Source organism: Scyliorhinus torazame, chromosome 16, assembly GCF_047496885.1.
Source record: "Scyliorhinus torazame isolate Kashiwa2021f chromosome 16, sScyTor2.1, whole genome shotgun sequence".
Lineage (NCBI taxonomy): Eukaryota > Metazoa > Chordata > Chondrichthyes > Carcharhiniformes > Scyliorhinidae > Scyliorhinus > Scyliorhinus torazame.
Window position 1 is genome coordinate 112,370,081 of NC_092722.1, and position 24,734 is coordinate 112,394,814.

The following is a 24,734-nucleotide window of genomic DNA, read 5'->3' on the forward strand; positions in this document are numbered from 1 at the left end:
GCGAATGACTTTCGTGACCCCTTCTAGCCCTCCTGACTCCTTGCTTAAGTTCCTTCCTACTTTCCTTATATTCCACACAGGCTTCGTTTGTTTCCAGCCTTTTAGCCCTGACAAATGCCTCCTTTTTCTTTTTGACGAGGCTTACAATATCTCTCGTTATCCAAGGTTCCCGAAAATTGCCGTATTTATCCTTCTTCCTCACAGGAACATACCGGTCCTGAATTCCTTTCAACTGACACTTGAAAGCCTCCCACATGTCAGAAGTTGATTTGCCCTCAAACATCCGTCCCCCAATCTAGTTTCTTCAGTTCCCGCCTAATATTGTTATAATTAGCCTTCCCCCAATTTAGCACATTCACCCTAGGACCACTCTTATTCTTGTCCACCAGCACTTTAAAACTTACTGAATTGTGGTCACTGTTCCTGAAATGCTCCCCTACTGAAACTTCTACCACCTGGCTGGGCTCATTCCCCAATACCAGGTCCAGCACCGCCCCTTCCCTAGTTGGACTGTCTACATATTGTTTTAAGAAGCCCTCCTGGATGCTCCTTACAAACTCTGCCCCGTCTAAGCCCTTGGCACTAAATGAGCCCCAGTCAATATTGGGGAAGTTGAAGTCTCCCATCACCATAACCCTGTTGTTTTTACTCTTTTCCAAAATCTGTCCACCTATTTGCTCCTCTATCTCCCGCTGGCTGTGGGAGGCCTGTAGTAAACCCCCAACATTGTGACTGCACCCTTCTTATTCCTGATCTCTACCCATATAGCCTCATTGCCCTCTGAGGTGTCCTCCCGTAGTACAGCTGTGATATCCTCCCTAACCAGTAGCGCAACTCCGCCACCCCTTTTACATCCCCCTCTATCCCGCCTGAAACATCTAAATCCTGAAACGTTTAGCTGCCAATCCTGCCCTTCCCTCAACCAGATCTCTGTAATGGCAACAACATCATAGTTCCAAATACTAATCCAAGCTCTTAAGTTCATCTGCCTTACCCGTAATACTTCTTGCATTAAAACATGTGCACTTCAGGCCACCAGACCCGCTGTGTTCAGCAACTTCTCCCTGTCTGCTCTGCCTCAGAGCCACACTGTCCCTATTCCCTAGTTCTCCCTCAATGCTCTCACCTTCTGACCTATTGCTCCCGTGCCCACCCCCCTGCCATACTAGTTTAAACCCTCCCGTGTGACACTAGCATTCCTTGCGGCCAGGATATGTATGCCTCTCCAGTTTAGATCCAACCCGTCCTTATATAGGTCACACCTGCCCCGGAAGAGCTCCCAGTGTCCAGATAATGGAAACCCTCCCTCCTACACCAGCTGTTTAGCCACGTGTTTAGCTGCTCTTGTCCTATTTCTAGCCTCACTGGCACGTGGCACAGGGAGTAATCCCGAGATTACAACCCTAGAGGTCCTGTCTTTTAACTTTCTGCCTAGCTCCCTGAACTCCTGCTGCAGGACCTCATGCCCCCTCCTGCCTATGTCGTTAGTACCAATATGTACAACAACCGCTGCCTGTTTACCCTCCCCCTTCAGGATGCCCTCTACCCGTTTGGAGACATCCTGGACCCTGGCACCAGGGAGGCAACATACCATCCTGGAGTCTCTTTCACGTCCACAGAAGCGCCTATCTGTGCCCCTGACTATAGAGTCCCCTATTACTATTGCTCTTCTGCGCTTTGACCCTCCCTTCTGAACATCAGAGCCAGCCGTGGTGCCACTGCTCTGGCTGCTGCTGTTTTCCCCTGATAGGCTATCCCCCCCCCCCGACAGTATCCAAAGGGGTATACCTGTTCGAGAGGGGGACAACCACAGGGGAGAATACCATTGTTCAATACCACCTTTCGCTTGTAGATTACAGTGTGATGTCAGATGGTGATCAATTCTGCAACTTGCTAGGAAGTCTATAAATTAACTGGGAACTGTTAGGATTCCGAATGATAACCCAACTATTTCCATTTGGTAAAACTGTGAAGAAATGTTACTGCACCACAGGAGTGTGTTGCTAACTTATGGTTGGTTCAATTGGCTCTGTTTTATAACCTTTGCTTTCGAGTCGCCAGGTATCTTTATGATACCGCCACGAGGTTCAAGTCCAAGTAATGATCAATAACTCAGTACACCGATTAGTAAGATTCAAATCAAAGCACATTTATGATACACAATAATCGCTACTCCTGCACAAATTCTACGTCTAAGCTACTTCTACAACTAACAGGCCTATACTTAGCTTCGGACTGGCCCACCAGGTCAGGGGAACAAATTACCCTTCGTTCGGGTCCTGAGTCTGCGGGATTCGAAGTTGGTACGGATTGGTAGCTAGGAGCGCCTATCTCGTAGCGAGCGTTGACTTAAGACTTACGGTCTCTCGGCGGCAGCTGCACCGGTCACGGTCAAGGTTCATAGATTATCATAGATTATCATAGAATTTACAGTGCAGAAGGAGGCCATTCGGCCCATTGAGTCTGCACCGGCTCTTGGAAAGAGCACCCTACCCAAGGTCAACACCTCCACCCTATCCCAGTAACCCCACCCAACACTAAGGGCAATTTTGGACACTAAGGGCAATTTATCATGGCCAATCCACCTGACCTGCACTTCTTTGGACTGTGGGAGGAAACCGGAGCACCCGGAGGAAACCCACGCACACACGGGGAGGATGTGCAGACTCCGCACAGACAGTGACCCAAGCCGGAATCGAACCTGGGACCCTGGAGCTGTGAAGCAATTGTGCTATCCACAATGTTACCGTGCTGCCCTTAAGAACAAATTAATCTACATTACAGCATTCTACCGTAATCCCTGTATCTATCCAATAGCTGCTTGAAGGTCCCTAATGTTTCCGACTCAACTACTTCCACAGGCAATGCATTCCATGCCCCCACTACTCTCTGGGTAAAGGACCTACCTCTGACATCCCCCCCCTACATCTTCCACCATTCACCTTAAATTTATGTCCCCTTATAATGGTTTGTTCCACCCGGGGAAAAAGTCTCTGACTGTCTATCTATTCCCCATATCATCTTATAAACCTCTATCAAGTCGCCCCTAATCCTTCTCCGTTCTAATGAAAGAAGGCCTAGTACCCTCAACCTTTCCTCGTAAGACCTACTCTCCATTCCAGGCAACATCCTGGTAAATCTCCTTTGCACCTTTTCCAAAGCTTCGACATCCTTCCTAAAATGAGGCGACCAGAACTGTACACAGTACTCCAAATGTGGCCTTACCAAAGTTTTGTACAGCTTCATCATCACCTCTCGGCTCTTAAATTCAATCCCTCTGTTAATGAACGCTAGCACACCATAGGCCTTCTTCACAGCTCTATCCACTTGAGTGGCAACTTTCAAAGATGTATGAACATAGACCCCAAGATCTCGCTGCTCCTCCACATTGCCAAGAACTCTACCGTTAACCCTGTATTCCGCATTCATATTTGTCCTTCCAAAATGGACAACCTCACACTTTTCAGGGTTAAACTCCAACTGCCACTTCTCAGCCCAGCTCTGCATCCTATCTATGTCTCTTTGCAGCAGACAACAGCCCTCCTCACTATCCACAACTCCACCAATCTTCGTATCATCTGCAAATTTACTGACCCACCCTTCAACTCCCTCATCCAAGTCATTAATGAAAATCACAAACAGCAGAGGACCCAGAACTGATCCCTGCGGTACGCCACTGGTAACTGGGATCCAGGCTGAATATTTGCCATCCACCACCACTCTCTGACTTCTATCGGTTAGCCAGTTCGTTATCCAACTGGTCAAATTTCCCACTATCCCATGCCTCCTTACTTTCTGCATAAGCCTACCATGGGGAACCTTATCAAATGCCTTACTAAAATCCATGTACACTACATCCACTGCTTTACCTTCATCCACATGCATGGTCACCTCCTCAAAGAATTCAATAAGACTTGTAAGGCAAGACCTACCCCTCACAAATCCGTGCTGACTATCCCTAATCAAGCAGTGTCTTTCCAGATGCTCAGAAATCCTATCCTTCAGTACCCTTTCCATTACTTTGCCTACCACCGAAGTAAGACTAACTGGCCTGTAATTTTCAGGGTTATCCCTAGTCCCTTTTTTGAACAGGGGCACGACATTCGCCACTCTCCAATCCACTGGTACCACCCCTGTTGACAGTGAGGACGAAAAGATCATTGCTAACGGCTCTGAAATGTCATCTGTTGCTTCCCATAGAATCCTTGAATATATCCCGTCAGGCCCGGGGGACTTGTCTATCCTCAAGTTTTTGAAAATGCCCAACACATCTTCCTTCCTAACAAGTATTTCCTCGAGCTTACCAGTCTGTTTCACACTGTCCTCTCCAACAATATGGCCCCTCTCATTTGTAAATACAGAAGAAAAGTACTCGTTCAAGATCCCTCCTATCTCTTCAGACTCAATACACAATCTCCCGCTACTGTCCTTGATCGGACCTACCCTCGCTCTAGTCATTCTCATATTTCTCACATGTGTAAAAGGCCTTGGGGTTTTCCTTGATCCTACCCGCCAAAGATTGTTCATGCCCTCTCTTAGCTCTCCTAATCCCTTTCTTCAGTTCCCTCCTGGCTATCTTGTATCCCTCCAGCGCCCTGTCTGAACCTTGTTTCCTCAGCCTTACATAAGTCTCCTTCTTGCTCTTAACAAGACATTCAACCTCTCTTGTCAATCATGGTTCCCTCACTCGACCATCTCTTCCCTGCCTGACAGGGACATACCTATCAAGGACACGTAGTACCTGTTCCTTGAACAAGTTCCACATTTCACTTGTGTCCTTCCCTGACAGCCTATGTTCCCAACTTATGCACTTCAATTCTTGTCTGACAACATCGTATTTACCCTCCCCCAATTGTAAACCTTGCCCTGTTGCACGCACATATCCCTCTCCATGACTAAAGTGAAAGTCACAGAATTGTGATCACTATCTCCAAAATGCTCCCCCACTAACAAATCTATCACTTGCCCTGGTTCATTACCAAGTACCAAATCCAATATGGCCTCCCCTCTGGTCGGACAATCTACATACTGTGTTAGAAAAGCTTCCTGGACACACTGCACAAACACCACCCCATCCAAACTATTTGATCTAAAGAGTTTCCACTCAATCTTTGGGAAGTTGAAGTCAGCCATGACTACTACCCTGTGACTTCTGCACCTTTCCAAAATCTGTTTCCCAATCTGTTCCTCCACATCTCTGCTACTATTGGGGGGCCTATAGAAAACTTCTAACAAGGTGACTGCTCCTTTCCTATTTCTGACTTCAACCCATACTACCTCAGTAGGCAGATACTCCTCAAACTGCCTTTCTGCAGCTGTTATACTATCTCTAATTAACAATGCCACCCCCCACCTCTTTTACCACCCTCCCTAATCTTATTGAAACATCTATAACCAGGGACCTCCAACAACCATTTCTGCCCCTCTTCTATCCAAGCTTCCGTGATGGCCACCGCATCGTAGTCCCAAGTACCGATCCATGCCTTAAGTTCACCCACCTTATTCCTGATGCTTCTTGCATTGAAGTATACACACTTCAACCCATCTCCGTGCCTGCAAGTACTCTCCTTTGTCAGTGTTCCCTTCCCCACTGCCTCACTACACGCTTTGGCATCCTGAATATCGGCTACCTTAGTTGCTGGACTACAAATCTGGTTCCCATTCCCCTGCCAAATTAGTTTAAACCCTCCCGAAGAGTACTAGAATACCTCCCTCCCAGGATATTGGTGCCCCTCTGGTTCAGATGCAACCCGCCCTGCTTGTACAGGTCCCACCTTCCCCAGAATGCGCTCCAATTATCCAAGCACCTGAAGCTCTCCCTCCTACACCATTCCTGCAGCCACGTGTTCAACTGCACTCTCTCCCTATTCCTAGCCTCGCTATCATGTGGCACCGGCAACAAACCAGAGATGACAACTCTGTCTGTCCTGGCTTTTAACTTCCAGCCTAACTTCCTAAACTTGTTTATTACCTCCACCCCCCTTTTCCTACCTACGTCGCTGGTACCAATGTGCACCACGACTTCTGGCTGCTCCCCCTCCCCCTTAAGGATCCTGAAGACACGATCCGAGACATCCCTGGCCCTGGCACCCGGGAGGCAACATACCTTCCGGGAGTCTCGCTCGCGACCACAGAATCTCCTATCTATTCCCCTAACCATTAAATCTCCTACTACTATTGCTTTTCTATTCTCCCCCCTTCCCTTCTGAGCCCCAGAGCCAGACTCAGTGCCAGAGACCTGGCCGCTAGGGCCTTCCCCCGGTGGGTCATCCCCCCCCCCCCCAACAGCATCCAAAACGGTATACTTGTTTTGAAGGGTTGGTTCGCGTTGTTGTGTGACCCGGTCAAGAAGAACGATTTGAACTTGGAGCTTAACTTTTATAGTCCCCAGGGGCTTCCAGCCTTTTGGGGCGGACCCTGTACCTGGTTCTAGGTGATTGGACTTCGTTCCAATCGCTTGGTTCGATTTCTCCAATACTGGAGCGGTTCTCTGATCGATGGGCGGTCTTGAGGTGTTCGTTAACTTCTTTTGTGTTTGCTCTTGCTGCCGCCGGGGAGTCTGGCTTAGCTTTGTTTGTCCTAATTGCTGCTATTGTTCCCGGGGATTGCTTATTAGTATGTAGATGGCTGCTACATTTTTATGCTGATGGTTGCTGGTATCAATGCTGTCTGGGCTTTTTCAGAGTTAAATACACAGCAAACCTGCACCTGCTGGTTTCTGCCTGTGTTGGCTGAATTTCCCTTCAGCCTTTGCTGTTCTCCATTTTAAATCGGGAGTTGGCCAACTCAGGTGGCTACAAGTGATATCACTGACCAATAGGTAACTTTTGTGTTAAAACAAACTTTAATTTAAGCACAGAATTATCCACATTAGCAACAAAGAAACAGCTTTACAGTTAGTAGTTAAAACAGTTCTTAATTAAAAGAAGAAACCTAAACCTGCCAATTAAACAAACCAATATATATTAAATATCACTCATAAATAACGTTAGCACCAGGGTTTTACTTGCTTTTCTCTCTGCAGAATCTTTGGAGAGAAAATCTTTTAGGACCGAACTGAAACACCTCAGTACAGATGAGAGTTCTCGGACCAACTGCCTTTTCAGACAGACCTGGCTCCTCCAATTAACTACATCATCTGTACCGAAAGCATATGACATTCTCTTGTCTCTTCTTACAAGATGTCCCTTGACTTGTTTAGCCAGGATCAAACTCAATACCCTTCATCAATTACCTACATCTCAGGGAGAAATGATTGTCAAGATATACCTCTGAAACAGAAAACTTCACTTCCAATGATGGTTATCTCACTTTTATGACATCTTAATCACCGCTCCAGCAGTCATAATGTCTGTATGCATCTTAACCCAAGTTTTACTAACATTACTGCAAAAGAATATAGAGTATGACATTTTTTTACATTCATCACAAACAGACTGCAGTCCATTGCCTGTAATAATCTCTGGCAATCCACATTTCTTAGACAACTTGTCTAAGGTGCCAATGACTGAAGTGGTTGTTATGGAAATTGTTGTGATTGTGTTGCCACAGAAAATGTTGATTATGAGAGGTTGCTTAGGCTTCACCAAAGCTATCTTACTTGGTGTTGTTGCCGTTGTCTTGTTGACTTTGGGATCATCTGTAGAGGTATGGGACGTGGTTTTAACAGACCTCTCACTCAGTGTACAGGCTACGCAGTTTCGAATGAACTTTTTGATACAGCAATCTATTGCCTGCCACTAGTCTGCTTCACAGGATCATTGTTTCATCTTAACAACACCCAGTTGTCCCTCATGGACATGATGCAATAATACGAATAACCTTCTATTGTCACAAGTAGGTTTACATTAACACTGCAATGAAGTTACTGTGAAAATCCCTTGGTCGCCACACTCCGGCACCTGTTCGGGTACACAGAGGGACAATTCAGAATGTCCAAATTGCCTAACAGCACTTCTTTCGGGACTTGTGGGAGGAAACCGGAGCACTCGGAGGAAACCCACGCAGACACGAGGTGAACGTGCAGACGCCGCACAGACAGTGACCCAGCAAGGAATCGAACCTGGGACCCTGGAGCTGTGAAGCAACAGTGCTAACCACTGTGCTACCGTGCTGTTCTACATTTTGCTGTAGAAATTTTGGGGTAACCACTCGGGTTTCATGTGCAATACAGTCATCACCAAAGAACATGAGCTAATTGCGTACTCTGTAGTATGGGATCAGTTCTTCCCCTATTCCACAAGTCCACTTGCTTTTTGAGATACTGGCGTAGTTTCTGAAGCACACTCTATGCTGATTCTGCCTCCAAGTCCTCTTGCCTGACCTGATTCCGGCTACGTGTGAAATTATCATGACCGTGTAGTCTCCCATGTTGCAAGCTGTTTCACTATCATTGCGCTGCCGCGATAGCAGTATGGTTCAGCATGCCAGCGTAAACCTGCAAGATGCCCATCCTAATGAAGACTTGACCTAACTATCTTTATATTTGTGGAGATCAATGACCTGATCTGCAATTGTCCATTTCCCATTGTGCACCTTTTTGCAGAAGCTTCTGAAGATACTCCGTGAGCTCTGCATACATGGGAACAAATTTGAGCTAAAAGTTGGCAGTACCGAGGGATGATGCCAACTTTTCCATGATAGACGAATTTGGGAGCACATAAATGGCTAGACAGTGAATCTCCGGTGCCACAAATGTGCATTTGTCCTTGTGTGTCAAATTAGGTTGTGTGAGTCGACTGAACACTGCTGTTAATTGTTGATCATGTTTTACTTTATCCATTCCATGGGCAAAGGCATCATCAAGTAGGTTTGAGTGTCCCCTCAATATCTGACAAAACAGAAGAAGCAACGTTCTGAAATGCACTGGGTACTGAACTTAGTCCATCGGGCCTTAATTCTGGGGTACTTAAACATACCTTCATACATAATAAAAGCTGTAATATATTGGCTTTGCTCTTCAAGAGGTATCTGATGAAAGCTCCATCACATATTAAGCTTTGTGAAGACTGTGGAATCACAAAATGATGCTGACATTCTTGGATTGTAAGAAGTGGACACTTGCCCCGAATGATTGAATGACTGTCTTAACGTTAACACATATCTAGGTTTGCCATTTCTTCTTTGGGTGATGACTAGATTTGAAATCCATTGCGATGAGTCGATTGGCTCTGTGATACCATCTGCTTCTATTTGTTCCAGCTACTGTGACACTTCAACACGGATTACAATGGCACCATCTCAAATTTTGTATAACTGGGGGAATTGATATGTTGATGTGAGGAGCATGACATCTCAACAAATGATGTCTCTGCGAATCTGGTAAATAGGGAAGGATGCATGTGCATTATCAATCATGTTGATGTGTGCTCCATGGGGCCTTCAGGTTTGAAGCCAAGATTATCAAAAATGTTTACCCCCATATAAAGTGAACCTCGGGTGGCATTTTTGTAATAGATCGGAATTGGAATTGTTTCAGAAGGAAAGATAGATTTGCCATAAACTTGAAGAATGCCAGTTGCAGGGGTGAAAGGAAGTTGTGAAAAATACTGATGGTAGAGTTTGTTGCTCAATATTGATACTTTCACACCAACATTGACAAGGAGTGACTTTGAGGTGCCTGCGACCTTGACTGAGAACTTACTAAAATTATGTGGTGCTTTATCTTTTGTGATTCTACATACATGCTGTACCTCACTCTCCAGGAGAAACTCTTCCACTTATTCTTCGATGACCTTCGGAGTCTGCATGCTCTCCCCGTGTCTGCGTGGGTTTCCTCCGGGTGCTCCGGTTTCTTTCCACAAGTCCCGTGTGCTGTTAGGTAATTTGGACATTCTGAATTCTCCCTCTGTGTACTCGAACAGGCACCGAAATGTGGCGACTAGGGTATTTTCACAGTAGCTTCATTGCAGTGTTAATGTAAGCTTACTTGTGACAATAAAGATTATTATTATTATTACACATTTTTGCAGAATGGTTCTACTTAGAGCATGAGTTGTACTTTTTGTCTCAAGCTGAACTAGGCACCGTGATTGGATGAGCAGTCCCAGAATTTTGGCACTGTTTTAAAGGTATATGATCCTGATGGGACTGCCGCGATCTCCTTCTCTGTAACCCTTCCTTTGTACTTGAGCTGGTTGGGCAGGCAGTGCCCGCAATCCTGAGTCTCAGGGTGTATTTCTGTGTAACCTCTTTGGATTTAACTCGGCAGATCCGATTTGGACGGCAAAGGTTGTGGCTTATTCCAAAGTTAAGTCATCATCATCCATGAGGAGACGTTCTCTAATTCTTGGAATTGAAGTCTTTTCAATTAATTGGTCACAAGTTAGTCCATCGGTTGAGGTGCCAAATTTACTTGTAGAAGCTAATAGCCGCACTGTTGCCGTGTAGTGTTTTGTGGACTAGCTATAACCCTGGGATTATGACAGGGTGTATATCATTCGGTCATCACACGGTCCTCCGGCCTGAAGCATTTTTTGAGAGCACTTGCTGCCAAGTCAAATGTAGACATAGCATCTATGAGCTGCTGAAATAACTATCGCTTTCTTACGAATCACTCCTACATCCGGATTGTCCATTCCTGTAGCAAGCAAGTAGGTCTTGAACGCTGCAACCCATTGCTCCCATGAGATAGGAGGATCACCCAGCAGTGAAAGGAATGGTTCTGGAATTGGTTAAGTTAAACTTTCCCGATCTTCCTTAATGGCAATTTTGTTACGTATTTGCTGGGTTGCTGTATATCACATATGTCTGATTTTTCTCAGATCAATGCGGACATAATACTAGTTCTAAATCCAGACGGGTTCATTTACAGGACCTTAAAATATCTCAGGATTTTGCACACACATGACCTCAGCTCAGGTCTTCTCTGGATGCTTTTCTGTTTAATTAGCTCTCCAGCTCCACCCACAGGCTTAAACAATCAAGTACAGCTATCAAGGATCAGTTGCCAGATTAACAATCAAATACCCAGACTGCAGCTGTGGTGCACCCCAATTAACGACTACATCATTGAAGACCGCCTACTGACAAGATTCAGCGGGGGGCTCAGAGAGCTCCATTTAGCCATTGCAGAGGTTATTTCCTGGCTTGGTGATCACTGCACATGCTAAAAGAAAATCAAATACAGATCAATCAAACCATTGATTGATAGAAATATCTTATCTATCAAGCAAATGTAAGTGTCATTGAATACATGATTCTCCTGCAACCTGGAAATTGTGCTACAATACACGACATAGATCAGTTATTTTGAGTTATATCACTCTATTCCTGGCTTTGCTACCATTATTTTACTTTTCCCTATGTACAAGAAGACTGCATAATAAACTGACAACTTTTTTGCCTTAACTGTAGCTTTAAGTAAGAGAGCAAACTTCTAACAGTCTGGTTAATGTTGCAGAGCCAATTCCCGCCTTTGAGAGCTGGCAGAGTGAGCTGGAGAATGGAGTAGAAGCCCATCGATCCCTGGGGGCTGGCAGATTGCTGCATCACATCGCAGAAGGGGACAATCCGCTAATATCGCCACGTTGCTCGAGTTTCAGCAAGAGTCAAAGATTTGTGTTGGACACGGAAGCTGCCCCCTCGCCACCAAGTGCTCAGCTCTTCATCATGTAAGAAAAGGAGTATATTTATTACACTTTAAACTTTTATATATGCAAAATACAAATTTGAACATGATTTTCATTTAAAATGTGTTTTTTTCCTCTTGTGTTTCAGGTGTATTATGCTAACCTATAGAATAAGCATATTAGATACAGGTTGTGGCTCAGTTAGGGCTGGTTTAGCTCAGTGGGCTAGACAGCTGGTTGTGGTGCAAAACAAGGCCAGCGTGGGTTCAATTCCCGTACCAGCTGAGAATTCTGGATTCTCCCTCTGTGTACCCGAACAGGTGCCGGAATGTGGTTACTAGGGGCTTTTCACAGTAACTTCATTGCAGTGTTAATGTAAGCCTACTTATGACAATAAAGATTATTTACATTTTTAGTAGCACTCTCCTGTGAGTTAGAATGCTGTGTGTTCAGGCCCCACTCAAGACCTGAGCTCCTAATCTAGGTTGTCATTGCTCAGGCAGTCCTGAGGGAGTGCTGCACAGTTGGAAATGCTGTCTTTTGGATGAGACATTAAAGTGAAACTCTGTCTGCTATCTCATGTAAAAGATCCCATGGCTCCATTTCAGAGAAGAGCAGGGTCTCTCTGGTTTCTCGACTGATATTTATCCCACAACCAACATTATGAAAATAGATGAAGCAAGGGGTTATTATTAAAATATGACCTAATCGTTATCGCGTTGCTGGTTGTGGGAGATAGCTGTGTACGTGTTGGCTGCGTTTCCTGTGTTACTTTAAAAAATAAATTTAGAGTGTCCAATTATTTTTTTTTCCCAATTAAGGGGCAATTTAGCATGACCAATCCACTTACCCTGCGCATTTTTGGGGTTGTGGGGTGAGTTGCCTTCTTGAAATACTGCAGTCTTTGAGGTGTAGGTGCACCCACTGTGCTGTTAGGGAGGGAATTCTAGGATGTTGCTCCAGCCTCTTCCAAGTACAAGTTGCTGCCCAAGTCAAAGCGAAAGAGAAGGTATTTGAGATATTCGATGGGTTAAAAATTGATAAAGAGCAGGCTGTAGAAAGGCTGACTCTTCTTATGATGAGATGCACCCGACGCAGCTGAAGAAAGTAAGGGCAGCATGGTGGCGCAATGATTAACATTGCTGCCTCACGGCGCCGAGGTCCCAGGTTCGATCCCGGCTCTGGGTCACTGACTGCGTGAAGTTTGCACATTCTCCCCGTGTTTGCGTGGGTTTCGCCCCCACAACCCAAAGATGTGCAGGATAGGTGGACTGGCCACACTAAATTGCCCCTTAATTGGAAAAAATGAATTGGGTACTCTAAATTTATAAAAAAAACAGAAAAAAAAAGAAAGTAAGGTTGGAAATTGTGGAGCTCTGGGCCAAATGATCTAATTCTCCTTAAATACCCAGCATGGTGCCAGAGGACTGGAGAATTGCAAATGTTAAATCCTTGTTCAAAAAACGGTGCAAGGATCAATCCAGCAACTACAGACCCAATTTAACCTCAGTGGTGGGAAAGCTTTTATAAACAATTAAAAGGATAAAATGAAAAGTCTCTTGGACAAAAGTGAGGTGAGAATAACTGCCCTTAGCATCAAGGCAGCATTTGACTGCGTATGGCTTCAAGGAGCCCTAGCTAAACTGGAGTCAATGGTAATCGGGAAAAACTCTCCATTGGTTGGAGTAATACCTGCCACAAAGGAAAATGGTTGTGGTGGTTGGAGGCCAATCATCTCAACTCCAGGACATCACTGCAGGAGTTCCTCAGGGCAGTGTCCTAGGCCCAACCATCTTCAGCTGCTTCATCAATGACCTCCCATCATAAGGTCAGAAGTGGGGAAGTTTGCGGACGACTGCATAATGTTCAGCACCATTCGCGACTCCTCAGATAATGAAGCAGTCCATGCCCAAATGCAGCAAGGTTTGGACAACATCCAAGCTTGGGCTGGCAAGTGGCAAGTTACAGTCCCGCCACACAAGTGCCAGGCAATGACTATCTCCTGTGGTGTTGGGTGTTCTGACACACAGATGAGCCAACACGGTTGTATATGGTACAACGCTATTTTATTCAAACTTACTATGTACAGTTTTGTCTTTGCACTCTGCACGTGGGGGTTCCCTGCTTGTGATGTTGTAACAGCTCTTCTCTGTTTCTTTGTCCCCAGACCTACTGCCCACCAGGTGTCGTGCTCGTGCTTTTTATGTGGTTGGTGTTCTTGTCTGTGATTGGTTGTGGTGTTGTGTGCTCTGATTTGCCTGTTGGTGTGTCCATCATGATGTGTGTGTTTGAATATCATGACATCCCCCCTTTTTACAAAGATATGTGCCTACGTGGTAATAAATATGATCGTGTCGTGAGTGCATCTAAGAGTGTGTGTGTGTCGTGTGCAGCATGTGCATATGACGGAACTATGTACATGGGGCGATGTCGGGTGCGTCACATGAACCAAGTTGTACCATAACATAACATAAATGCGAACGAGAGAAGAAGAAAAAAAAAACTTGAACAGTTGTCCAGTCAGACGACATCTGGAACGATAAACAACAACAGGTTATCATGTAAAATTGTGCAACTTGTTAAACATATGAACGGTATTATAAGTCCAGTCTAATGGGCTTGCGACGAGTTCGGGTTGACCGTCAGGGTGGCACACCACTCATCGGCTGGATTGATGGCATTGACCTTGTTGACATCGATGACGGAAACGCGGAAGGCATCCTGGTCATCTGCATCACTTAACTGGAAGTCTTGATGCGTGGGCTGGACGGTCCTGACTTGTCTGCGAGATTGTCGAGGATGCGCCGGATCCATGGGTTGAGCCGAACGACAGTGGGCTGCGTAGTGGCCCATCTTGCCACATCTGAGGCACTGTCGGTTTTTTGCAGGACATTGCCCTTTTAAATGTAGAGCTCCACAATTGCCGCACGTCATGACGTCACGGCGTTCGTTGCGCCACTGCGCATGCGCAGTGCGATCTTGCGGTGGGCGCGCCTGCGCAGTGCGTCCCTCGTTGTGGCCGTTATTTTTGGCGCGCACCTGCGCGGGAGACCGCGAAAAGCGCGGGAAGCGGCCGCTGTCGTCCGGGCCGTGGGTCGGGAAGTAATCGACGGCCTGGATGCGTTCGACGTCGTGGGCGGCCTGGCTTGCCGATTCGACGGCTGGGGACCCCCTCCGTGCCAACCCGGACGCCTGAAATCGGGCAAAACGGCAGGTAGCATTTTCGTGGAGGACACAGGCTTCCACAGCAGACGCTAAGGTGAGGCTTTTTATTTTAAGAAGCTGCTGGCGTAGGCCACTAGAGGCAACGCCAAAAACAATCTGGTCCCTGATCATGGACTCTGTGGTGGTGCCGTAACCGCAGGACTGCGCTAGAATCCGGAGGTGCGTCAAGAAGGGTTGAAAAAGCTCCTCCTTACCTTGCAGGCGTTGCTGAAAGAGGTATCTTTCAAAACTTTCATTTACTTCAACTTGAAAGTGCTGGTCCAGTTTGAGGATGACCGTGTCATATTTGGATTGGTTTTCGCCTTCTTCGAACACCAGTGAGTTGAAGACGTCGGTGGCGTGCTGACCTGCGTAGAAGAGGAGCATTGCAATCTTCGTTTCATCCGAGGCACTCTGTTTTTCGGTGGCACGGATGTACAGGTCAAATCGCTGCCTGAAGAGCTTCCAATTGGTACCTAGGTTCCCCGCGACTTGCAACGGCTGCGGTTTGTCGGTGCGGTCCATGTCCAGAATGGCAGGTTAGTAGGCAGGTATCGATCCACTCCTGTACCATGTGGTGTTGGGTGTTCTGACACACAGATGAGCCAACACGGTTGTATATGGTACAACGCTATTTTATTCAAACTTACTATGTACAGTTTTGTCTTTGCACTCTGCACGTGGGGGTTCCCTGCTTGTGATGTTGTAACAGCTCTTCTCTGTTTCTTTGTCCCCAGACCTACTGCCCACCAGGTGTCGTGCTCGTGCTTTTTATGTGGTTGGTGTTCTTGTCTGTGATTGGTTGTGGTGTTGTGTGCTCTGATTTGCCTGTTGGTGTGTCCATCATGATGTGTGTGTTTGAATATCATGACATCTCCTACAAGAGAGGATCTAGCCACTGCCCCTTGACATTCAATGGCATTACCAGCGCTGAATCCCCCACAATCAACATTCTGGGGTTACCATTGATCAGAAACTGAACTGGACTAGCCAGATTAATACTGTGGCTGCCAGGGCAGGTCAAAGGCTTGGAATCCTACAGCGAGGAACTCATTTCATTTCCTGACTCGCCAAAGCTGTCCAGCATTTCCAAGGCACAAGTCAGGGGTGTAATGGAATGCTCTCCACTTGCCTGGATGAGTGAAGCTCCAACAACACTCAAGAGGCTCAACATCATCCAGAACAAAGCAGCTCACTTGATTGCTCCCCCTTCCACAAACATTCAAACCCTCCACCACCAAAGGACAGTGGCAGCTATCTGTACCATTTACAAGATGCACTGCAGTAACTTGCTACATTTCCTTCGACAACACCTTCCGAAGCCAAGACCACTACCATCTAGAAGGACAAGAGCAGTAGATACCTGGGAACCCTTCCACTTGGAGGTTCCCTCCAAGTTACTCACCACCCTGACTTGGGAATATATTGCAGTTCCTTCACTGTCACTGTGGCAAAATCCTGGGGCTCGCTACCTAACAGCACTGTGGGTGTACTGACCCCTCAAGGGCTGCAGTGGTTCATGAAGGCAACTAACCACCAACCTCTGAAGGCCTAACCAGCGATACCAACATCCCGTAAATAATAAAATACAAGGAAAAGTAAAGTCACCTTGGTCCCAGATAGGCTGCTTTCCCCTTTGAGGGGGGAATTGACTGCTGGTGATTTAACCTGAGGGTCACCAGGCAAGGGGCATGGTTGAGAAGGCGTGACCTTGACTTCCGGGTGCGGCGATGACCAGCTGAGTCGCACGTTTCGGCAGCTCCCTGTGAAACGGACTTTTGGGCTCTTGATAGGAGCCCCAACGGCAATTTTGACGGCTAAAAACACTGTGCGGTAAACCAGAAGGGAATCCCCCCTGGATACGGATGGACAAAGGAGAGGGAAGTGGCCAGATTGCAGCGGATCCTTTAGAACAGCGGCAAGGAAGGCAAGCAAAAACCAAGATGGCGTCGGAAGGTGGCCGTTTAGCATGGGGCCCTGAACAACAAGAGTTCTTGAAATGCTGTGTGGAAGAGATCAAAAAGGAAATGAAGAAAGAGCTGTTGGCCCCAATACTACAGGCGATCGAAGGGCTAAAGGAGGAACAAAAGACCCAGGAGCGGGAGCTTCGGGTCATGAAGGCAAAGGCAGCCGAGAATGAGGACGACATACAGGGCCTGGTGGTGAAGACGAAGACGCAGGAGGCACATCAGAAACGATGTGTGGAAAGGTTGGAGGCACTGGAAAACAACGCAAGGAGGAACAACCTGAGGATTCTTGGTCTTCCTGAAGGTGTGGAGGGAGCGGACGTCGGGGCATATGTGAGCACGATGCTGCACTCGTTAATGGGAGCGGAGGCCCCGGCGGGTCTGTTGGAGGTGGAGGGAGCATACCGAGTGATGGCGCGAGGACCGAGAGCAGGAGAAATTCCCAGAGCCATAGTGGTGAGATTCCTCCGTTTTAAGGATAGAGAAATGGTCCTTAGATGGGCGAAGAAAACTCGGAGCAGTAAATGGAAGAACGCGGTGATCCGCGTTTATCAAGACTGGAGTGCGGAGGTGGCGAAAAGGAGGGCGAGCTTTAATCGGGCCAAGGCGGTGCTTCATAAAAAGAAGATAAAATTTGGAATGCTGCAACCGGCAAGACTGTGGGTCACATATCGAGGGAGGCACCACTACTTTGAGACGGCGGATGAAGCGTGGACTTTTATTGTGGAAGAAAAACTGGAATGAGCGGGTTATTAAAAAGAACGTTCGAACAAAGTGGTGGGGCGAATGTGGGGGGCGAAGAGGGGTTTTATGTGCTAATCCTGCGATGTGGTAACTTTTCTCTCTCCCACAGGTGGTGATGGGGGAGGAGGGGCCATTGGGGGCGGGGCCAAGGGAGAAGCGCGGACTTGGTTCCCGCGCTATGATAATCATGGCGGGAATAGAGAAGCAGGAAGGAGGGGGCGTCGCACGGTGCGAGCCGAGGTCACGGGGGGAAGCCGAGGTCAGCCAGAGTTTGTTGACTTCTGGGAGCAACATGGGGGGAGTAATTACGCTAGCGGGGGATCTAGCGGGGGGGGTGAGAGGGGGGAATTACTGGGTTGCTGCTGCTGGGGAGAGGGGGCAGCTGGTATGGGAGAGGATGGGCGGGGGGCCACCGCCTGGGGGAGATACAGCTACGTGGGAACCGGGTGAGGAGCTGGAAAAAGGTGATGGCTAATCGACAAGGGGGGGGGTAGGAAGCCCCCCAACTCGGCTGATCACGTGGAACGTGAGAGGGCTGAACGGGCCGATAAAGAGGGCACGGGTACTCGCACACCTTAAGAAACTTAAGGCAGATGTGGTTATGTTACAGGAAACGCACCTGAAACTGATAGACCAGGTTAGGCTACGCAAAGGATGGGTGGGGCAGGTGTTCCATTCGGGGCTAGATGCGAAAAACAGGGGGGTGGCTATATTAGTGGGGAAGCGGGTAATGTTCGAGGCAAAGACTATAGTGGCGGATAACGGGGGCAGATACGTGATGGTGAGTGGCAAACTACAGGGGGAGACGGTGGTTTTGGTAAACGTATATGCCCCGAACTGGGATGATGCCAATTTTATGAGGCGGATGCTAGGACGCATTCCGGACCTAGAGATGGGAAAGCTGATAATGGGGGGAGATTTTAATACGGTGTTGGAACCAGGGCTGGATAGGTCGAAGTCCAGGACTGGAAGGAGGCCGGCAGCAGCCAAGGTACTTAAAGATTTTATGGCGCAGATGGGAGGTGTAGACCCGTGGAGATTTAGCAGACCTAGGAGTAAGGAGTTCTCGTTTTTCTCCTATGTCCATAAAGTCTACTCGCGAATAGACTTTTTTGTGCTGGGTAGGGCATTGATCCCGAAGGTGAGGGGAACGGAGTATACGGCGATAGCCATTTCGGATCATGCTCCACACTGGGTGGACTTGGAGATAGGGGAGGAAACAGGAGGGCGCCCACCCTGGAGAATGGACATGGGACTAATGGCAGATGAGGGGGTGTGTCTAAGGGTGAGGGGGTGCATTGAAAAGTACTTGGAACTCAATGATAATGGGGAGGTCCAGGTGGGAGTGGTCTGGGAGGCGTTGAAGGCGGTGGTTAGAGGGGAGCTGATATCAATAAGGGCACATAAAGGGAAGCAGGAGAGTAAGGAACGGGAGCGGTTGCTGCAAGAACTTTTGAGGGTGGACAGACAATATGCGGAAGCACCGGAGGAGGGACTGTATAGGGAAAGGCAAAGGCTACATGTAGAATTTGACTTGCTGACTACAGGCACTGCAGAGGCACAATGGAGGAAGGCACAGGGTGTACAGTACGAATATGGGGAGAAGGCGAGCAGGTTGCTGGCACACCAATTGAGGAAAAGGGGAGCAGCGAGGGAAATAGGGGGAGTGAGGGATGAGGAAGGAGAGATGGAGCGGGGAGCGGAGAGAGTGAATGGAGTGTTCAAGACATTTTATAAAAAATTATATGAAGCTCAACCCCCGGATGGGAGGGAGAGAATGATGGGCTTCTTGGATCGGCTGGAATTTCCCAAGGTGGAAGAGCAGGAAAGGGTGGGACTGGGAGCACAGATCGAGGTAGAAGAAGTGGTGAAAGGAATTAGGAGCATGCAGGCGGGAAAGGCCCAGGGACCGGATGGATTCCCAGTCGAATTCTATAGAAAATATGTGGACTTGCTCGCCCCGGTACTGACGAGGACCTTTAATGAGGCAAAGGAAAGGGGACAACTGCCCCCGACTATGTCTGAAGCAACGATATCGCTTCTCTTAAAGAAGGAAAAGGACCCGCTACAATGCGGGTCCTATAGACCTATTTCCCTCCTAAATGTAGATGCCAAGGTCCTGGCCAAGGTAATGGCAATGAGAATAGAGGAATGTGTCCCGGGGGTGGTCCACGAGGACCAAACTGGGTTTGTGAAGGGGAGACAGCTGAACACGAATATACGGAGGTTGTTAGGGGTAATGATGATGGCCCCACCAGAGGGAGAAACGGAGATAGTAGTGGCGATGGATGCCGAGAAAGCATTTGATAGAGTGGAGTGGGATTATTTGTGGGAGGTGTTGAGGAGATTTGGTTTTGGAGAGGGGTATGTTAGGTGGGTGCAGCTGTTGTATAGGGCCCCAGTGGCGAGCGTGGTCACGAATGGACGGGGATCTGCATATTTTCGGCTCCATAGAGGGACAAGGCAGGGATGCCCTCTGTCCCCATTATTGTTTGCACTGGCGATTGAGCCCCTGGCGATAGCGTTGAGGGGTTCCAAGAAGTGGAGGGGAGTACTTAGGGGAGGAGAAGAACACCGGGTATCTTTGTATGCGGACGATTTGCTACTATACGTGGCGGACCCGGCGGAGGGGATGCCAGAAATAATGCGGATACTTGGGGAGTTTGGGGATTTTTCAGGGTATAAATTGAACATGGGGAAAAGTGAGTTGTTTGTGGTGCATCCAGGGGAGCAGAGTAGAGAAATAGAGAACCTACCGTTGAGGAAGGTAACAAGGGACTTTCGTTACCTGGGGATCCAGATAGCTAAGAATTGGGGCACATTGCATAGGTTAAATTTAACGCGGTTGGTGGAACAGATGGAGGAGGATTTCAAGAGATGGGATATGGTATCCCTGTCACTGGCAGGGAGGGTGCAGGCGGTTAAGATGGTGGTCCGCCCGAGATTCCTCTTTGTGTTTCAGTGCCTCCCGGTGGTGATCACGAAGGCTTTTTTTAAAAGGATTGAAAAGAGCATCATGGGTTTTGTGTGGGCCGGGAAGACCCCGAGAGTGAGGAAGGGATTCTTACAGCGTAGCAGGGATAGGGGGGGGCTGGCACTACCGAGCCTAAGTGAGATTATTGGGCCGCTAATATTTCAATGGTGAGTAAGTGGATGGGAGAGGAGGAGGGAGCGGCGTGGAAGAGATTAGAGAGGGCGTCCTGTAGGGGGACTAGCCTACAGGCTATGGTGACAGCCCCATTGCCGTTCTCACCGAGGAACTACACCACAAGCCCGTGCTGGTGGCTACACTGAAGATTTGGGGACAGTGGAGACGGCATAGGGGAAAGACTGGAGCCTTGGGGGGGTCCCCGATAAGAAACAATCATAGGTTTGCCCCGGGGGGAATGGATGGGGGATATGGAATGTGGCAAAGAGCAGGAATAACGCAACTGAAAGATCTGTTTGTGGATGGGAAGTTCGCGAGTCTGGGAGCGCTGACCGAGAAATATGGGTTGCCCCAAGGGAATGCATTCAGGTATATGCAACTGAGGGCTTTTGCGAGGCAACAGGTGAGGGAATTCCCGCAGCTCCCGACACAAGAGGTGCAGGACAGAGTGATCTCAAAGACATGGGTGGGGGATGGTAAGGTGTCAGATATATATAGGGAAATGAGGGACGAAGGGGAGACTATGGTAGATGAACTAAAAGGGAAATGGGAAGAAGAGCTGGGGGAGGAGATCGAGGAGGGGCTGTGGGCAGATGCCCTAAGCAGGGTAAACCCGTCGTCCTCGTGTGCCAGGCTAAGCCTGATTCAGTTTAAGGTATTACACAGGGCACATATGACTGGAGCACGGCTCAGTAAATTTTTTGGGGTGGAGGATAGGTGTGCGAGGTGCTCGAGAAGCCCAGCGAATCATACCCATATGTTTTGGTCATGCCCGGCACTACAGGGGTTTTGGATGGGGGTGACAAAGGTGCTTTCAAAAGTAGTAGGAGTCCGGGTCGAACCAAGCTGGGGGTTGGCTATATTTGGGGTTGCACAAGAGCCGGGAGTGCAGGAGGCGAGAGAGGCCGATGTTTTGGCCTTTACGTCCCTAGTAGCCCGGCGCAGGATATTGCTAATGTGGAAAGAAGCCAAGCCCCCGGGGGTGGAGACCTGGATAAATGACATGGCGGGGTTTATAAAGCTAGAGCGGATTAAGTTCGTCCTAAGGGGGTCGGCTCAAGGGTTCACCAGGCGGTGGCAACCGTTCGTCGAATACCTCGCAGAAAGATAGACGGAATGGGAAAAAGAAGGCAGCAGCAGCAGCCCAGGATCGGGGGGGGGGGGGGGGGGGGGGGGGGGCGGAGGGGGGGCGGGGGCGGGGAGGAGGAACCAGAAGGACTCTCAGGGTCGTTAGTATATACTGTATAGTATGTATAGGTCGTTGCTACAGATAATTATATATTGGACTGTTAAATTATATTTTTGGAGAGTGTTACTTGTGACAAGGCAGTTGCCAATTAGGGCTAGTTTTCATTTTTGTTATTTATTATTTATTCATTTTTTGTTTATAAAATAGGTCATTGTTATTTGTGTTGTTATAATATTGTGTAAAGGATGCACAATGTACTGTGTTGGTTGACCAAAAATTTTCAATAAAATATTTAATAATAATGAGAAGGCGTGACCTTCATGAATAACCCCCGCTGGTTTGGGAATTGAACCCACGCTGTTAGTCTCGCTCTGCATCACAAAACAGCTGTACAGCCAGCTGAGCTATTTGAAGCTGAAACCTCAGAGCATTAGTCTGGCCCTCTAGATGACCTCTGAGGCACCATTGTACTGATGCCTCTATTGTTTCTTACTGGTAGCTGATGCTCATGTTCTTTCTCCTCTTAGAATCACTACTTTACAGTGCAGAAGGAGGCCATTCGTCCCATCAAGGCTGCACTGACCCTCTGAAAGAACCCCCTACCTAGGCCCATTCCCCCGCCACATCCCCATAACCCAGTAGCCCTACCTAACCTTTTGGACACTAAGGGGCAATTTAGCATTGTGCTGCTCCTTGCATTTCCTGTTGGCCAGTGCTGGACTTGCATTATTGCACAGTTCCGTGCAAATGGGCCACAAATCTGGATCCATAGTCAGAGTTCTCCTACAGGGTTCCTCCTGAGCGGATGCACTGCTTGAGCACAGTTACGATCCGCTAGATGATATTTCTGGGCTCCTAACATTAGTCATAAGCCATGTGTGAAGTGGTAGCTCTTGACACCCAACAGCCAGTCTGTGACCTGATGGCCCATTTGGAATAAAGATGTCATAGTTGACTGGTGCAGGCTTGGGACCAAGTGGGACCAGGGTTTAAGCCTTGGGACATTGTACTGCATTAAAGATGGTATGAAATGCAAGTTGTTATGTCAAAGTGAAGGGCTTCAATAATCCTGACAGCCACGGGCTGTGCTGTCCACCCCCTGGTTTCAGGCTCATTGTGAGTGCAGGAGGTGACATGCTGCCTCCTTAGTGAAGTGAAGATCCTGACACATTGCTCTCCCCTGACATTCAGGTAGAAGGGCCCCTCCTGTAGACCCGCTGCGGGTGTGCTCCCCTCCTGCAGTGCCCTCTTCCTCCCTCATCTCCCAGCTGCTCTTGCCGACCATAGAATCCCTACAGTGCAGAAGGGGATCTTTCGGCCCATCGGGTCTGCACTAACCTCCGAAAGACGCGTTACTACGCCCGTTACCTGCCCTATCCTCATAACCCTGTAGCCGCACCTAACCTTCACATCTTTGGACGCCAAGGGGCGATTTTATCATCGCCAATCCACCTAACCTGCACATCTTTGGACACCAAGGGGCAATTTTAGCGTCGCCAACCCACCTAACCTCCACATCTTTGGGCTGTGGGAGGAAATGCAGAGAAAATCCACATAGAGACGGGGAGAACGTGCAAACCCCACACAGTGTCACCCAAGGTCGGAATCGAACCTGGATCCCTGATGCTGTGCGACAGCAGTGCTAACCATTGTGCTACTCTGCCGCTCTCTTCAGTTCTCTTGTCTTCCTGCCTCAAAGGCGGTCTTCCCATATCACCCAGGACTGACACCCTGATGGCAGACAGAACAATCCAGCACCAGAAAGAGTTGTTGGAAGTCAGTTGTTGAAGACATAAATGATGCCTCCCCACCCCCTGGGGCAGTTTCACAAGAGGGTTGGACAAAAGCATAGTTTCCTCATTCAAATATTATAATTCCTCTTGGATCCCTATCTTAAGGGACAACAGGTACGTGCCAGTGGGCCACTGATTGGTTTGGCAGCATCTGGGGATCTCTCTATGTGGTATCATCTCATGTCTGTCTAACTGCTGTGTCTTTTTTCATACCCTCTGTTCACTCCCTCCTTCACTACTGTCCAGCACCTCTGACGATCACTGGCAAATTTCTCCCAACGTTTGTAGTCCATGTCACAGGACTTCAGGTCACATTTGCAGACATCAGGTGGGATTGGCGGCAAGTGGGTCTGGTGCCAGTTTCGAGCTCGCTGTACAATATGACCTAGGGGATCCTCCATGTCGCTCACATGTCCAAGCCATCTTAAGTGCCGCTGTCTCAGTACGGCATACATGCTGGGAACATTAGCTACCTTGAGGATTTCTGTATCCTCAGTGTCCTGCTTTATGGCAGTGAGGCCTGGACAATGTCTGGCTGCCAGGAACGACATCTCACCATATTCCATCTTTGCTGCCACCTGATGCCAAGAATTCATTGGAGCAGCGAAGATGGAATATGTTGAGGTGTCGTTCCTGGCTGTCATACATTGTCCAGGCCTCGCTGCCATAAAGTAGGATACTGAGGACACAGGCTTGAAACAACTCAAACCTTTGTGTTCCATGTGAGAACTCCATTTTTCCACACCCTCTTAGTCAGTCTGCACATAGCAGCAGGCGCCTTTCCAATGTGGCTGTTGGTTTCTGCGTCGAGAGGCAGGTTGCTAGTACTGGCTGAGCCCAAGTAACAGGCGGCATGGTAGCAAGTGGTTAGCGTTGTTGCTTCACAGCAGGGTCCCAGGTTCGATTCCTGGCTTGGGTCACTGTCTGTGCGGAGACTGCACGTTCTCCCTGTGTCTCTGTGATTTTCCTCCGGGTGCTCCGGTTTCCTCCCACAAGTCTCGAAAGACATGCTTGTTAGGTAGTTTGGACATTCTGAAATCTCCCTCAGTGTACCCGAACAGGCACCGGAATGTGGCGACTAGGGGATTTTCACAGTAACTTCATTGCAGTGTTACTGTA

The 24,734-nt window shown here is 48.2% G+C and overlaps 1 protein-coding gene across 21 annotated transcripts in view; it reads left to right on the forward strand.

Moving 5' to 3' along the window:
• Positions 1–24,734, forward strand: part of fam13c (family with sequence similarity 13 member C) — a 304,619-nt gene that overhangs the window by 191,373 nt on the left and 88,512 nt on the right. For all 21 annotated transcript variants that reach the window (XM_072478901.1, XM_072478903.1, XM_072478904.1 and 18 more), the window contains one exon: positions 11,402–11,612. In XM_072478901.1, the coding sequence (XP_072335002.1) occupies positions 11,402–11,612 (211 nt within the window). The remainder of the gene's footprint in view (positions 1–11,401; positions 11,613–24,734) is intronic.